The sequence below is a fragment of the Bos mutus genome, chromosome 2, assembly GCF_027580195.1.
Source record: "Bos mutus isolate GX-2022 chromosome 2, NWIPB_WYAK_1.1, whole genome shotgun sequence".
Classification (NCBI taxonomy): Eukaryota; Metazoa; Chordata; class Mammalia; order Artiodactyla; family Bovidae; genus Bos; species Bos mutus.
The window spans coordinates 2758243-2775088 of NC_091618.1; the positions used below are offsets into that span (position 1 = coordinate 2758243).

Sequence of the window (16846 nt, forward strand, 5' to 3'; positions counted from 1 at the left end):
CGGGGCGGGGCGAGGCGGAACGGGGCGGGGCCTCCGATCAGCTGACCCAGACAGAAGCCGGAGGACCGAGAAGCCGGGCGGTGCGGACGATCTAGACGCGGTAAGCCGAATTTGAGGCTGGGGCTGCGAGGGGCCAGGGAAGGAACCCCGGGCCTTCGCTGCCACATCTTTCCAACACCTTCCTCCAGCTCTGGGACGGCCCTGGGGGCTGCTGCCCCCACCTTGGGGCGCGAGATCCTCGAGCCAGGCTTTCTGGACTGGAATTGGGGTCCAATTCCCCACCCTCTCCCCCATCAGAAGCGACCATCACGACCTCTCCGGCCAGCCTTGCACAGAGTTAGGGTCTGGGTCCGTTGTTTATCTCCCGATCCCGGCCGACTGGCCCCTTCTGTTCTGACGGCTTTGTTTTTCCCCGAGGGCGGGCCAGGGGAGAGGGCCTTGTGGCGAACGAGCGCTGATCCCAGCGGCTTCCCTGCGATTATCTTCGCTAAACAGGCGGCCCCGTGCTGGGCTGAGTCACTCGAAGGGAATTGTGACCGAGGACCTGGAAGGCTGGAATGGGTGGTAGCCCCTAGCCGGGACGCTCCTCCGCTCAGATGCGCCCCAAGTCTGCAGGGAGCCTAGATGGCTCCCTGTTACCCCATCCCTAGGACAGGTTTCCAAAGTGCCTACATGGGCAGTCTGCCTTCGGAAGGATGAGGACTAGCGTGGTCTTGTCTATTCAGCGCTTGCTGAAGCCTGCTGTTTGCCAGGGACTCTGGGGGTGGGGGGGTGGGGAGGGGAATGCTTCAGCCAGAAGGGAATAACACCATCCCTCCATATTCTGCTGAGTGCTTAATCTGTGCCAGGCACCATTCTGATCGCTCTGCCTGGATTATTTCATGTAACTCTGCAGCTAGCCTCCCAGGTGGATGCTTACATCATTCCCCGTTTTACAGGTTGGAACTCTGAGGCCCAGTCGCTTGCCCAGGGATTCTACTCTAGCGGTCCTCAGGCAGGTCAGTTCCAGAGAGCTTTCTTCTCAACCTGTTAGCTGACGATTAGGTCTCTCTTCCTTCGTTTCTCTCCCTCCTCCCTTCTTTCCTTCCTTTCTCTCTGCCCCCACCTCCCTCTCTGACTGTCTCTTGCTGTTTTTTGAACCTTTACTGTGCAGCTGTTGTGTCTAGGTTCTAAGAATAAGTTTCCCAACTAGGATGACAGAGAGGAGTGAGCTTAAAAGCGGCGGTCCCTGAGGACTCTGATGAGCATTTTTCTGGCGTGTGGAGGAGGGCAGAGGAAGAGATGACAGGTGCTGTCCAGCGACTCCTGTGAGGCCCCTCTGTACTGAGAGGACAGTTTAGAACTGGTCTTGAAGTGAAGTCGCTCAGTCGTGTCCAACTCTTTGCGACCCCATGGACTGTAGCCTACTACGCTCCTCTGTCCATGGGATTTTCCAGGCAAGAGTACTGGAGTGGGTTGCCATTTCCTTCTCCAGAGGATCTTCCTGACCCAGGGATCGAACCCAGGTCTCCCGCACTGTAGGCAGACTCTTTACTGAGCCACCAGGGAAGTCCCAGAACTGGTCTTAGTGTCTTTTTATTATGCCCTTCAGGATGAGGGAGAAGCCTGGGGGAGCAGACAGCCTAGACATAAGTCTGGAGACCTGGGATGAGCCTCTGAAGGCCCAGAGGGAGGGACAGGAGATGGGGAGGGGCATCTGGAGTGCCCTGGAGCTCTGTCTCAAGGCATTTGAACTTATCTGGTAGATAAAGGCAGCTTCAGTGGCCAGCAGCTCAGATTGGGATCTGGAAGAGTTGCTTGGCTGTTGCAGGGGATGCCTTTTCCAGGGCCGCCGTTCTTCAGGTGTGATCCTGTACACAGAATCCGAGGGCTCGGACTCTGCTGGGGAAGCTTCTTATATCCCTGCTCCCCAGCCCAGCCTCACGGATCCTGAAGTTCAAACATGCGGCCTTCATGCTCACAGGCACCCCTGATCGGCTATGCTTCAATAACATTAAAAGCACCACCAACATCGATAAGGCACCCCTGAAGTACAGCTTCTAAAAAAAAAAAAATTCCTATTGTGGTCCTCATCACACCTACAGACCTGGGCAACTTTTGTGTCAACCCTGGACGTCCATTCACTCGGTGCTGTTGGCCAGAAGGTAGGCCCAGGCTGGCTTCCTACTTGGATCAGAACCTGTGAGTGACAGGCGCTATGCACAGCGGCCCTCAGGGGAAAGCGCCTTCTGTTCGGGGCTCAGGTGTGTCTCAAAGGTGTGTGTCCTGAGCCTCGAGCTGCACACGGCCCCGTGCATGGACAGGGGACCACCCACCCAGGGCCCTGGGCCCTGTGAGCCCAAGTACATCCCTCAAGACACCCCCCACCCTCACCAGGCATGTGTCTACCTTTTTTTAAAAAAAATAATTTTATTGTATTTTTGGCTGTGCTGGGTCTTCACTGTTAGGCCATTGGGGGCCACTCTCTAGTTCGGTGCTCGAGCTTCTCACTGCAGTGGCCCCTCTTTTTCAGTTTATTGTCTGTCTTATTTAGCTCTGGCTGGTCTGGGTCTTCACTGCTGCGCAGAGGCTGTCTCTCATTGCAACAAACCAAACTCAGGCTCAGTAGTTGTGCACGGCTTAGTCTGCGGCATGCGGGCTCTTCCCGGCCCAGGGATCGAACCCGTGTCTCCCGCATTGGTAGGTGGATTCTTTACCACTGAGCTCCCAGGGAAGCCCTCCACCTTCTTTCTTTCTAGGAGTGGATAGCCAGTCCCTTTTCCAGTGGAATTTCCCGACTCTGGAATTGAACCCTGGTCTCCTGCATTGCAGGCAGATTCTTTACCAACGGAGCCATCAGGGAGGCCCCTCTTTCTTCACTCACCTGGTGAAAAGACGGGGTGAGAGTGGCCTCGGGGTGCTTGAGAGGCTAGTCTCTCATTTTCTGTCGCTCCTGTGGCATCAGGCCCTGGGCCAAGAGCTTTGTGTGTGTGTTATCGGTGCAGCAACTCCAAAGCGTGAGCATCGTTTTCCTCATTTTATACCCAGACTCAGACGGTTACTTGCGCAAGGCCACTCAGCCTTATCTTTAAAATGAGGACAGTGTTCCCCTTGCAGAGGAGTTAATGAGGATGGCGGTGTCCTACCCTGATGACCTGCGGTGGTGTGTGGGTTCTACTGTACAAGAAGAGGGTGGAGGAGGCGATCCAGGGGCAGGGTGGTTGGGGAGCAAAAGGACTGATTTTGAGGTGCCTTTGGTGCTGCCCTTCCTACCTGGACTGGGTGTCAACCTGGGTGGCCTTGCAGGCACTGGTGGCTGGATGTAAGATAGACGGCTCCAACCTCAGCTGTGTTGAAGCTCAAGGTGGGCCACTGAGGCACGGGACGAGGCTTTCAGCCCCCCTTGCGGGGCCCCAGGGGGACTGTGGTGAGAACCAGCCGGGCAGTGACCTGCAGTGCCCTTACCCCCAGCTCCAGGGCCCCCTGGCAAGTCACGTTAGCGCTGAGAGCCTGGAGCCTCTCGAGAAAAGCAGCGAACTTGCTTCCTTTCCGTGCCTGCTGCTCCCTGATCGCCGAGGCCTCAGCAGTTCCAGGGTCCAGCAGGGTATCTCGGCCCATTCGGGCTGCTGTAGCAAAGGACCATGGTCTGAGTGGCTTAGAAACAAATGTTGATTTCTTATGGTTCTGGAGCCTGGGAAGTCTGAGGTCAGCATGCTGGGAGAGTCAGTGTCTGGTGAGGACCCACTTCCTAGTTCACTGATGGCTGTCTTCTCGCTGGGTCCTCGGCTGGCAGAAGGGGCAAGGGAGCTCCCTGGGGCCTTTTTTTCTTTTTTTTAAATAAGAGCACTAATCCCATTCATAAGGGCTCTGTCTTCACGACCTAAATACTCCCCAAAGGCTGCATCTCAAAACACCATCGTACTGCAGGGTAGGTTTCAACACACGAACTTGGGGGCAGGAAGGACATAGGATTGAGTCTGTAGCCTTGTCTACGGATGTCGTTTTTTGAGGATCTTGGGCCTTCTGACACCAACAGAAACTGAAAGTGACTAGAGAAGGCCTCATCCTCGGTGAGGAAGCCCCTCTGAGTGCAGTGAGAAAAGGGGAAGCCTGCCTTTGGCTGCAGGAGACCCTGGGGAGCCCTGGCAGACCGCACGAGGGTGCTGCTGTGCCCAGGGACAGAAGTGTGGTGCCGCAAGTCGCTCTCCTGGGTCCTCACGGATGTATCAGTAGCCCCGGCTTCACAGAGTTGTGTGTGTGTGTGTGTGTGTGTGTGTGTGTGTGTGTGTGTGTGTGTGTGTGTACTCAGTTGCATATGACTCTTTGTGACCCTTTGGGCTGTAGTCCGCCAGGCTCCTCTGTCCGTGAGATTTTTCAGAGAAGAATACTGGAGTGGGTTGCCATTTCCTCCTCCAGGGAATCTTCCCGACCCAGGGATTGAACCCGTGTCTCCTGTGTCTCCTGCATTGGCAGGCGGGTTCTTTACCCGCTGAGCCACGAGGGAAGTTGGTGTGCAGCAAACTGCGGAAAAGCTTACATGGTGCTGAGCTTAGAGCTGGCGAACTGCTCAGCGACCAGGGGTTGATCCTGCCCAGCAGAGACGCTCCGGCAGCCCCGCCTCCTCTCCCTCCCCTGGGACTGTCACTTAAGCAGTGACTGCTCTGGGACAGAAACCTGGAGGGGACTTCCCTACCTGGCCCTGCAGCCCGCCAGCTCCTGGCATTGGTGGCGGTGAAAACAGGGAAGTGGCTCCCGGCTCCTTGCCAGCAGATTCCCCCCACACGCGGGCTGCTGGGAGAATGTGGCTTGGGAGCGCCACGCTTGAGTTCCAGCCACCTGTGTGACCTGGACCCACCTGGCCCTTCTTTGCTGCTTGCCTCAGCTGACCAGTATAAGGCGGACAACTATACTCTTTCTTTTTCTTTTTCTTTTTGGTCCACCATGTGGCTCGTGGGATAGTTCCCCAACCAGGGATTAAACCCTGGCCCCAGCAGTGACAGCACCAAGTCCTAAACCACTGGATCAACAGGGAAGTCCCAGGACAGTCGTACTTTTTAATTTTTCTGGCCACGTGGCTTGTGGAACTTCCCTGACCAGGGATCAAACCCGGGCCCCCTGCACTGGAAGCATGGAGGCTTAGCCCCTGGGACCCTGGGGAAGTCCCTAGCCGTACCTTAAACGAGAGGCTGTGTCTAGAGCACCTGGTCTCAGCAGACCCTCGCAGCACGATTTACAGGAAGGAAAGGCTGGAAACTATGGAAACGTTCAAGAGCTAGAACACAGGCGGCGTTGTCTGAGGGCTCCATCCTCCCGCTACATCTACGAACTCGCTGAACCCTCACGAGTATATGGGGTGGGGGAGGCATTGTCATCACCCCATCCTGCAGATGGGGAGACTGAGGCATGGCCAGGCGGAGCGGCTTGCCTGAAGTTGTGGCGTTCACGGGCAGAGCGGGGACTCGCACGCACCTGTCTGACTGCAGAGCCAGTGTGTGGCCACTCTGATGTCTGTCCTGACTGTGTCCTGGGGTTCAGGGGCTCCGTCAGGGCCAGGCAGGAAGCCTGGGGTGGGCTTAGAGTGGCAGGACCACAGCGAGGACCGGACCTCCTGAGGCTGAAGGTCCCTCTCTTCTCCCGCAGAGCCGTCTCCTGCCTCAGCACAAGGCTCCCTCCCCTCGTCCCTCCGAAGCCATGGTCTGGGTGAAGCTGGGTTCCTCCAACTTCTCCAGCTGCCCCAACGGCTCCAGCCAGTGGATATGGGACGTGCTCGGCGAGTGCGCCCAGGACGGCTGGGACAAGGCCAGTGTGGGCCTGGGCTTGCTGTCCATCCTCTGCTTCGCGGCATCCACCTTCCCGTGAGTAGCACTGGGGCTGGGTGGCATGGGGTGGGCAGGGGGCTGCCCCGAGGAGGGGATGCCTGGCTGGCCCTGAGCCTCTCCAGACTCACACCATGTGTGCCCCCCCAGCCCCACTCACTGACTTCCAGCCCCCCCAGAGGGCCTCACAGCAAGCCCCTCTCTAGGCCTCACCCAGAGCTCAGCCATGCTGACATGCAGATGATAATCATACCACCTGTTCACTGAGTTCCCCCCGTACCCAGCTCTTTTCTAAGAACCTGACATATCTTCACCCTATTTAATCCTCATAAGCTGAAGCTCCGATACTTTGGCCACCTAATGTGATGAGCCCACTCATTGGATGAGTCTTCCCTAATGCTGGGAAAGATTGAAGGCAGGAGGAGAAGGGGGCAACAGAGGATGAGATGGTTGGATGGCATCACCAACTCTATAGACACGAGTTTGAGTGAGCTCCGGGAGTTGGTGATGGACAGGGAGGCCTGGCGTGCTGCAGTCCATGGGGTCGCAGAGAGTTGGACACGACTGAGCGACTGAACAACAGTCTCCATAACCACCCTGTGAAATACGTACAGTTCCTATCTGATCTTTCCTGGAAACCCAGAGAGGTTAAGTAACTGGCTCTGAGTTGCACAGCCAGTCAGAGAGGAGGCAGAGGAGTGGAGGGCTGGGGCGCATCAGCTCGGCCTCTGTCCTGAGACCGTCTGGGGAAGGGCACGCCGCGATTACAAAACAGCGTGGCCACTGCTGTGGTTGGGGAACACCAAGCCGGCGGGACCGGTAAGTCCGCTCACTGCCCTGGGCCTCAGTTTTCTCGTTTGTAAAATGAGAATACTGTTCCCTACCTCACAGGGTTGCTATGAGCATGGCCTTTACACACTGTGCGAGGGAGTAAGGGGGCAGGGGGGCAGGGAGAGGTGAGGCCAGAAAGGTCATCAAGGGCCCTGCAGTGTAAGAGCAGTCTCCACCTTCAGGACGTTTTATGCTCTTTCTCCTCTGGCAGAAAGAGAAGCGGTTTAACTGAGAGATCATTCGTGCACTGTAGAGTTCACCCGCTTACGTGTATCTGTTCACAGTTTTAGTATCTGCAGAGCTGCGTCACCATCACCGCAGCCAGTTTTAGAACATTTTCACCACCCTGCAGAGAAACCCGGAAAGAAACGAGCCGTTCCTCGTTTCCCTCTAAAGCTCCCGGCCCAGCCGCCGGTCCACATCTGTCTCTAGACGCAACTGCTCTGGACGCTTCGCGTGAGGCGCTCGTACCGCGGTGTGGCCTTCTGTGACCGGCCTCTCTCGCTCAGCGCACCTTCAGGGTTCCTCCACGTTGTACGTAGCGAGTGTCAGCACTTCATCCTTTTTAACAAATATTTATTTTTATTTTTTTAATTTGTTTGATTGGCTGTGTTGGGTCTTGGTTGTGATGCGTGAGCTTAGCTGCCCGACCAGGGGTCAGACCTGCATCCCCTGCATCGCAAAGCGGATCCTTAACCCCTAAACCACCAGGGAAGCCCCAGCACTTCATTCTGTTTCTCGTCTGAACAGTAGTGTGTTGTACATCTATACATTTTGTTCGTTCATTCGTCCGTTGATAGACACGTGGGTGATTTCTGGCTCTGGCCAGTATGATTAAGGCCGCTCTGCAGGTTCACGTATGGGTTCTTGTGGGGACATGTGTGTCTACTTCTCTTGGGTGTATGCCTACGAGTATATGGGTGTACTGGGTCGCTTGGTGAGTGTGTTCCATCTGTGAAATGCTTTTTGATTTGTTTTCGGCTGTGCTGGGTCTTGGCCGCTGCGTGCAGGCTTTCTCTAGTTGTCATGATCGGGGCTGCTCTCTAGTCCAGGTGCGTGGACGTCTCATCGCAGGGCTTCTCTTGTTAGAGTGTGCGGGCCTAATCACCCCACGGCACGAGGGATCTTCCTGGCCCAGGGACGAAACCTGCATCTCCTGCATTGGCAGGTGGGTTCTTAACTCCTGGATCACCAGGGAAGTCCTGTCTAATCTTCTGAGGAACTGCCAGACTGTGTTTCCAAAGTGCTCGCACCATTATACATTCCCGCCTGCAGCATATGAAGGTTCCAGTTCCTCTGAATCTCCATCGACACTTGTTATTGTCTGTCTTTTTGATTATCGTCATCCTAGGGGGTGTGAAGTGGTATCTCACTGTAGTTCTGATTTGTGTTTGCCTGATGGCTGGTGATGTTAAGTAGCTGTCCATGTACTTCCTGACCACCTTCTGTTGTCTTTGGAAAAAGGTCTATTCAGATTCTTTGCCCACTTTTCGGTTGGATTATTTGTCTTTTTGTGGTTGAGTTTTAAGAGTTCTTTATATATTCTAGGTATACTTTGCAAAGATTTTCTCCTGTTCTGTGGGTTGCCTTTTCACTTTCTTGATGGTATCACATGAAGTGCAGAATTTCAAAAATTTGATGATGTCCAGTTTGTCTGGTTTTCCTTTCGTTGCTCATACTTTTGAGGTGTATGTGTGTGCTGTTGCTTCAGTGCTGTCTGACTCTTTGCGACCCCATGGACTGCAGCCCACCAGGCTCCTCTGCCCATGGGCATTCTCCAGGCAAGAACACTGGAGTGGATTGCTAGGCCCTCCTCCAGAGGATCTTCCCCACCCAGGACTGGACCCACATCTCATCTGTTTCCTGCGCTCAGGCGGATTCTCATCCACTAGCACCACCGTGCTTTTGGTGTAGTTTCTAAAAAATGATGGCCTAATCCTGGTAAAAAAGATTCACCCTTATCTTTTCTTCTAAGAGTTTTATATAGATTTCTCGAAGTCTGACACCAAGTCCGATGTGTGTCTTTTCCCCACACAATCAAGCAGTCAGCTCTTACGCTGTCTACACCTGAAGACGGCTTCAGATCCCACAGGTTAAGGACCAGTCCTCCAAGTCCCAGAAGAGTGCTCTCTCCTCCCCACTTCAGAGGCCAGTCCAGGCTGTCCCTGCGCTCGGACCTCCCGCTGTGGATCGGGGGTTCCCCCACCCCTCCTCAGGTTCGATTAGTTTGCTAGAGCGGCTCACGGAACTCAGCGAAGTGCTCTTTATAGAGGCTTTATTACGGTCGTTGGTCATGAGTGACTGGGCTCACTCTGCAGCCTTTCCCCCTCTGGAGGTGGTGAAGGGGGCAGGGCAGCCCCCGCCCCCAGCCTGAAAGACGGTCCTAACCGTCTGATCACACAGTTGGTCCTTATCCTCAGGCGACCTAAAGGCTTTCCAAAAGTCACCTCGTTAACGCTACAGAAGACACCTCTCTCTCTCTTTCTCTGTCTCTCAACCCTTAGGACATTCCAGGGGTATTAGTAGCTTTGTAGGGAGCAGGGAAGAAAACCAAAAATATATCTTTCTTGTTATAAATCACGGTATCACAAATCAGCTCTTGATGTAGAGCTTTGGTTCAGCTTGAGCTGGATTTTGTATGCGGTGTGAGGCAGGGGTCCAACCTCATTCCTCTGCACGAGGCGCCCCGTTGTCCCAGCTTCAGGTGTTAAAACGACTACCGGCACCCTATGTCCTCGCACGCTGCTGGGAGCCTGACGTGTTTCTGACTCTCCTTGTCCCAGCTGCCACTCCACATGTGCTGGGACCGACCCCATCCTTGCCTCTGCAGAGCTCCCGTTAGAGAAAGAGGGTGAGAGGGCCGGGGAGAGCCTGGAGGCAGAGAGGCTGCCTTGGAGGCTGTGCCAGGTGTTGGCAAGCGGTGGGGTCAGGGCGGCTGGCTCGGTGGCCCTGAGGAGGCAAGCTGGCGGGCTGGGTGACCGCTGGAGGGAAGAGTGGGGCTTCCTGTCCTGGGGTGAGGGCGTCCCCAAAGCCACGAGGAGCGGGCTAAGGCATCTCCTTTCCAGCAGGGCTTGATGTCAGCCCTGTGCCTGGCTGTTTAACCAGGGACGGGGCATCAGAGGCCTGGGAGAAGCCCCAGGTAAGGATGGAAAGGCAGCCACCTGCCTGCTTCTCCTGACGGCTCAGCCTTTTGTGAGAGTGACGGAATGGCTGTCCCTGAGACATATGGAGACTCTTCAAGTCACTGTGTCCTGGGAGGGACTTTACTCGGGTCCGTGTCAAACTTATGGGCCTCCTCAGGGCCAGGCCTGTGCTGGACACGGTCCCGTCCCTCAGCAGGCTTGAGTCCGGCAGGAGGTGGCCGGCGCCGGCAGCGCTCTCATCTGAGAAGGGCCTGAGGAGGAACTGAAGTTTCCTGAAGGATGCAGAGGAGGGCTGGCGGGCCGTCTGCCGAGGCGAAGTTTGGAGAAGGAGAGTGCAGAGGCGGGGGGCCTGTGGGCCTGGGGGCCGGTCAGGATGTGCTCGGGAGGGCGGGAGTCCTTGCCAAAGACAGTCGGAGGCTCTGAAAGAGTTTGGCAAGATGGGGGTTTCAGAAGATCCTCGAGGGTTTCCCTGGCGGTCTGGTGGTTAAGATCCGTCTTCCAGCACAGGAAGCCTGGGTTCGACCCCTGGTCAGGGAACTAAGATCCCACAGGCCGCGCAGTGTGACCAAGAAAATAAATAAAAATGAGAGAGAAAGAAAAGAAAGGTCCTTGAGGGGGAGGCTGGAACTGCGGGGCACGGACTCGCAGAGGTGCCTGGTGGGCGCTCGGCAGGAGACGCGGCAGGAGACGCGGGGGAGGCCCAGGGCCGGCCCAGCTGTCCTGCCTTCTGTCTCCAGCGATCGGGATGAGGTCCTGTTTAGGTGGTCCCTTTTACTAATTTAAATACATGCAGACGACTAAAGAGAAACGTAAGCGGCAGGTGGCCCTTCTGGAATGACTCAGAGCAGGGCTGGAGCCCGGGATCTGGGGTATGAATCCTGGTTCCTGGACTTTCCACCCCCAGAGAGGCCCATCTGCGACAGGGACTTGACTCCTTGGCATCTGTAGTGAGACAGAGCCGCAGCCTTGCCCCTTCTCTGCTGCCCTTGATGATAACAGGCGAGGTCTGGCCCATCTTATCATCCATCTCCCTGCAGATAGGGCAGCGGCCACAGCCATCCTTCACGCCACCCCCCACCCCAGACCCCTTCATAGAAGAGAGAACCCCGGGTCTCTGGGACACAAAGCTTCGGGACCCTCTGAGCCCTGGTCCCAGTGAGAGCCTGCTCTGGGGGGAATCTGTACCCCACCTTGACTGTAGCAGGGTGCACGTCCCAGAGAGCTGGGCTGGAAGGGATTCCCCGGTGAGAAGCCCGGAAGGGCGAAGACAGGCCCATGAGGATGCCACCCAAGGCGGGGTCGGTCCCCCATCAACCCTGTGCGGCGCCCCCCAGCCCTGGTCTCCCACATTTACCCCCCACGCGGTGTCACAGCTCTGAGCACACGTCTCCCTCCTCCCCCGCGACTCCCTCCTCCCCCCCACCCCCATCTCCCTCCTCGCCCCCCTCCACCCACGTCTCCCTCCTCCCCCACGTCTCCCTCCTCCTCCCCGACTCCCTCCTCCCCCACAACCCCCTCCTCCCCCCCGACCCCCTCCTCCCCCACGACCCCTCCTCCTCCCTGACTCCTTCCTCCCCCACGACCCCTCCTCCCCCACGACCCCCTCCTCCTCCCCAGCTCCCTCCTCCCCCCGACTCCCTCCTCCTCCCCAGCTCCCTCCTCCCCCGACTCCCTCCTCCCCATGACTCCCTCCTCCCCCATGACTCTCCCTCCTCCTCCCTGACTCCCTCCTCCCCCACTCCCTCCTCCTCCCCAGCTCCCTCCTCCCCGACTCCCTCCTCCTCCCCCCAGCTCCCTCCTCCCCCCGACTCCCCCTCCTCCCCAGCTCCCTCCTCCCCCGACTCCCTCCTCCCCACGACTCCCTCCTCCTCCCTGACTCCCTCCTCCCCCACGACTCCCTCCTCCTCCCCAGCTCCCTCCTCCCCCCCGACTCCCTCCTCCCCCACGACTCCCTGCTCCTCCCCCATGACTCCCTCCTCCTCCCTGACTCCCTCCTCCCCCCGACTCCCCCCTCCCCCATGACCCCCTCCTCCCCCACGACCCCCTCCTCCTTGTCTACCTCCTCCACCCACGTCTCCCTCCTCCCCCACAGCCAGTACATCAAGGCCTGCAAGACGGGCAACATGGACCAGGCCCTGTCCCTGTGGTTCCTCCTGGGCTGGATCGGCGGAGACTCCTGCAATCTCATTGGCTCCTTCCTCGCTGACCAGCTGCCCCTGCAGGTGGGCTGGTCCCCCGGCAGGGTGGGCTGCCAGGGACAGCCATGGCAGAGGCATCCTTCCATCTAGTGAGGGCCCCCCTCTTCCTGCTGCCTGACATGACAACGGGCTGGTCACTGCCCTCTGGTGGGCCTCGTTTTCCCATCTACAAAATGGGCACATCAAACCAGAGGATGGCTGGGGTCTTTGACCTCTGAGATGCTAAGATCCTGATGAAGCTTTCAGGGCCTGGGGCCCTGGAAGAGGAAGCTTTTCCCATGGGAAGCCTGGCTATCACCCTTCTGTGACTGGGTGGAGCTGAGACTCAAGATCAGGAACCTCTTGTCTTCCCAAAGGGGACTGTGAGTAACTGCTCCAGGTCAGGCTGGACTGTAGCCTCCACTTCCCATTTGTGCTGCCCGGTCATCCCTGCCAGTGTTCCCTCCCTCTGCCCGGCTGGGCACCTGCCAGGCCCTCCCCTACCTGATGTATAGCTCTGCCAGGTTAGGAATTGCGACCCCCTCCGTTCTGGACCTGCAAACGGAAGTCCCGAGCAGTGAAGCTCAGGCTCACCCGGCCGGCGTGAGGCCGAGCTGCCCGGTGCTGGCGTGTGGTCCCTGAGCCTGGGACTGCCGCCAGCGCCCTGGCCCACCCCCTCTTGCAGACCTACACGGCCGTGTACTACGTCCTGGCCGACTTGCTGATGCTCTCGCTGTACTTCTATTACAAGTTTAAGAAGCGCCCCTCTCCGTGTGAGTACGGGGGGCCCCGGGTGTCGGGGGCCTGGGGGAGGCCTGGGAGGCTGGGAGGAGGCAGTGTCCCATTGCTGGTGACACAGCGAACCCCAGGAAGGCTTCCCCTGGCCTTATCTGACCACCGCGGCCTGATCCCCTGATGAACCAAGGGCAGTGAGCACGCCCGGGCAGGAACACGGGTGTCCCCGTCGTGTGCACAGCCTCCTTCAGCGAGCGCAGTGTCGGCTGCTCTTCTGCACCCGGCCCACAGCCCATCGCTGCCCTGAAGTGTTCCCCAGGGTCAGATCCCCGGCTTTACAGGAAACGACCGAGGCCCGTGGGGCGGGGCTTCATGAGCATGTCCATACTCTGTAACCCTCTTCCTGCCCCCATCGCCCTCACCGAGTCACCTTACAACCCTAGGAGAAGGGTAGTCTCGTCATACCCATTCTGCGGATGAGGGATGAAAGCTCAGAGAAGTTAGGTCATTTGCCCAAGGTCTCACAGCCACTGAGGGGTAAGGCCAGGACTCAGCCCCGTCTGTCTGCCCGCGCTCAGACCCCTCACCTCAGCGTCCCCCTGCTCACGTCCAGGGTCTGCCCCCATCAACTCTCTGCTCTTGTTCATCCTGGGCGTGGCGTGCACCACCCCGCTGCTGAGAACCGCTGGCTCAGTGGCTGCCCCGAGGGAGGTCTTCCAGGGGCGGACACTCTTGTCTGTGGAACCGAGCAATAAGGTGAGACGCGGGCGTGAGAGGGCGGAGTGGGGTTGGGGGGCCCACGCATGGCCATGTGGTCGGGGGGCTCGCTCCCCAGAAGGGAGCTTGGGGCCCTCGCCCTTCACCCTTGGCCTCTGCGGGGCACCGAGCAGCCTCCCCCGCCCTCAGCCCTTCACAAGAAAGGAGATCATTGGCTTTGTCATCGGCTCCGTGTCCAGCGCGCTGTACCTGTTCTCCCGGCTGCCTCAGATCCGCACCAACGTGAGCCGTGGGCAGGGTGGCAGGGCCGTGGGCAGGGCCGGCTGGCAGCTTGGTCCCTGGGTGAAGGACGAGCACGGGGGTGCGGGGTCTTCGTGGAGCAGGTCTGGCCCGCCCTCACCGTTGGCTTGGGTAACTGAATCCGGTTCTCCAAGCCTCAGTGTCTGCCTCTGGAAACGGACACGAGATGCCGGCCTGCTGTCCAGGGTACAGGACCCCTGTGTGCCCCGGGGAGGAAGGGGGTCAGGTGGGAGCGAGAGGTTGAGGCAGAAGAGGAGACGAGGAGCCAGGGCCACGGGGGCTTGCTGAGCTGAGCTGGCAGGGGGCTGGGGAGCGGGCAGCTTGGGGCCGGCAGGGTGGCGCAGCCCCAGTCTCCTGCCGACCTGGGCGAGGATGTTGGAACGGGGATGAGGAATCAGGCCCTGGAAGGGACGGTGTGGGCCCCAGGCCTGTGTCGGGCGCTGGTCACACCCTGTGCAGTCGGCTTAGTGTAACAGGGCAGACGGGCACATGGACAGTTGTGGTCCAGAGAGACAGGAACACTGTTGGAGGTCTCTGACCCTCTCCTCTCCCGCCTCCAGTTCCTGCGGAAGTCGACCCAGGGGATCTCGTACTCGCTGTTCGCCTTGGTGATGCTGGGGAACACGCTGTATGGACTGAGCGTGCTGTTCAAAAACCCCGAGGAGGGCCAGAGCGAGGGCAGCTACGTGCTGCACCACCTGCCCTGGCTCGTGGGCAGCCTGGGCGTCCTGCTGCTCGACACCATCGTATCCTTCAGGCTGTGAGGGTGGGTGGGGCGGCTGGGGCTGCAGCACCCTCCCCTGCACACCGTGTCAGCGTCCGTGCATCCATCTATCCATCATCCAGCCGTCCTTCCATCCATCCATCCATCCATCCATCCATCCATTGATCCTTCTGTCCATCCACATATCCCATCCATCCATCAATCCATCCATCCATCCATCTGTGCATCCATCCATCCATCCATCCATTGATCCTTCTGTCCATCCACATATCCCATCCATCCATCAATCCATCCATCCATCCATCTGTGCATCCATCCATCCTTCTATCCATCCACATCCCATCTGTCCATCCACCCATCTGCGCATCCATCCGTCCTTCTGTCCATCCACATCCCATCCGTCCATCCATCCGTCTGTGCACCCATCCATCCTTCTGTCCATCCACATCCCATCCATCCATCCTTCTGTCCATCCATGCATCCGTCCACCCATTCAAGAGGCAAACCTCCCATGTGCTGGGCACTCCTGTAGGTACCAGATCCAGTCATGAGCAAGAACAGATGGCCCTTGCCTCGGGGAGCTTACAGCTCAGTGGGGAGGCCGACAGGACACATGTAATCATAAGTAATTCATTGCGGTGCCGAGCACTGTGGAGAAAAACTTAAGTGTGTGTGACCAGGGGGCTGTCCTGGTTTAGAAGCTCAGCAGAGGCCTCCATGAGTGCCATTTGAACTGTGCCCTGAAAGAGAAGAAATTAGGGAGGCAAAGGCAAGGGAGGAATGTTTGTGGCAGCAGTTTATGCACAGGCCCTGGGGAACAGGGCATAAATCAGCCCACCCAGGCCACAGAAAGGAAAGCTGCACCTTTGGAGACATACGAGAATTAGACAGAAAAACTTGAGTTCCAGTCCTGGCTCCCCTGTGTCCTGTGTGATGCGGAGCACTCTGTATGTCCCCATCTCGTCTCATCAGGTCATGGGGCAGTCACATGAGCTGAGGCCTCTGGAAGTCCTCGGCAGTGGCCCTCGCACACCGCGCACGCTCAGTGAGGGTTTGCAGGCGGGGGGCCGGGCAGGGTGTTACTTTGATCTCCTTCGGGAGGAAGTAAACATGGCCCTTGTTTCAATGTCTGTGGCATTCGGGGTGGGTGCAAAGACAGATGAAGAAAAGCTAAGCTCTAGTGTCCCAGATCCCTGCCCGCTGCCACCGCCACTTGGGGGACCCCCTAGGGTGTTGGAGGAGGGGAGGAAGGCCAGATGTTGGGGCTGGGGTCAGAGGAGGCTGCCTGGGGTAGGAGGACCCCAGCACTGGGCTTGGCAGATGAATGGGGTTTGGCGAGGGGGACAAACAGGGGCCGGGAGGCCAGGCTGACCCTTCCCAGCCGGCAGCGCGCGGGGCAGGGAGAGAGGGCAGAGGGGAGGGGAGCAGCTCTGAACAGGCCCCCCGGGGCGGGGCCAGCCCGTCTCCGCGTGTTGGGCCTTGACGTCGACCCCCAGATCTCCGTGCAGTTCTTCCTGTACCGGCACGCCGCCCCCTCGTCCGAGCGCCAGCCGCTCCTCCCCAGCTGAACGGGACGGCCGAGCCCGGGCTGGGGGCGGGGCGGTGCCCGGGGCCTCCCGACGCCCCAGGAAGGGAGAAGCGGGCAGTGATGGCGCTGCTCGCCCCGGTCTAGGCCAGGGAGGCGCCGGGGAGCCCAGAACTGCCAGCCCAGCCGCCCCCCAGTACCCCCAAAGGCTCGTGAGCTGAAGCCCTGGCTGACTGCCTCTTCCAGGAAAACGGCCCCTGGCCCGGTCACCCCCACTTGGGACTTGTCCTCCTTGGGGCCGGAGGCCGCTCTCCCTGGAGCCCGGGGACGGGCTGCAGTGGACACTCACCTCTCAGAGGCCCTGAGCCCCGCGACTCACCTACCTCACTGCCCGTCACCCCCTTGGCACCCCCACCTCCCAAAAAGGGGCCCAGGCTCACCCAGGCCTGCTCCGTCCACTGCATGTGGCCTAGTAAACGGTACTCCCAGGTGGCCTATGGAGGTCTTCCTTCCCCAGATGCTAGGCTCTGGGGAACAGGGAGGGATGGGAGTCAGGCCCCAGGTGGGCCTGAGGGCTCAGAGTGTGGGAGATCCAGGCCGCAGGGGGCTGTATCTGCTGGCTTGTCCCTGCTCAGCCTCCTGGGCCTCTGGGTTCTTGAACCTGTTTCCTCCGTGATGGCTCCATACCTGGTGGTAAGGACGCAGTGGCAAGAAGAGACCCTCCAACAGGGGGTCCCCGCTCTGCGGCGCTCAGCAAGAAGCAGGACAGTCAAGATTCAGACCTTGGTTCTGCATCTCAGCTTCCCTGTGCCACACTTACCTCATCTGTGCAATGGGACGATAGTACCACCACTTCATGTGTCCTTCTAAGGAGTAAATAAAATGGTGTGGTTATGGAA

At 58.6% G+C, this 16846-nt stretch overlaps 1 protein-coding gene across 6 annotated transcripts; it reads left to right on the forward strand.

Moving 5' to 3' along the window:
• Window positions 1-26: 26 nt before the first annotated feature.
• On the forward strand, window positions 27-16846 carry SLC66A1 (solute carrier family 66 member 1). 6 transcript variants are annotated; one of them, XM_070382155.1, is made up of 9 exons: window positions 52-100; window positions 939-998; window positions 5620-5834; window positions 11862-11991; window positions 12632-12719; window positions 13295-13437; window positions 13588-13680; window positions 14259-14444; window positions 15919-16846. In XM_070382155.1, exons 3-9 carry the CDS (start codon window positions 5671-5673, stop codon window positions 15988-15990), a joined length of 876 nt encoding a protein of 291 aa, XP_070238256.1. In that variant the 5' UTR covers window positions 52-100; window positions 939-998; window positions 5620-5670; the 3' UTR covers window positions 15991-16846. The 6 variants fall into 6 exon arrangements, with proteins under 6 accessions (XP_005908158.1, XP_070238257.1, XP_070238256.1 ...); XM_005908096.3 differs by lacking the exon at window positions 939-998 and having other exon boundaries at window positions 27-100; XM_070382158.1 differs by lacking the exons at window positions 52-100; window positions 939-998 and adding an exon at window positions 6979-7160 and having other exon boundaries at window positions 5694-5834.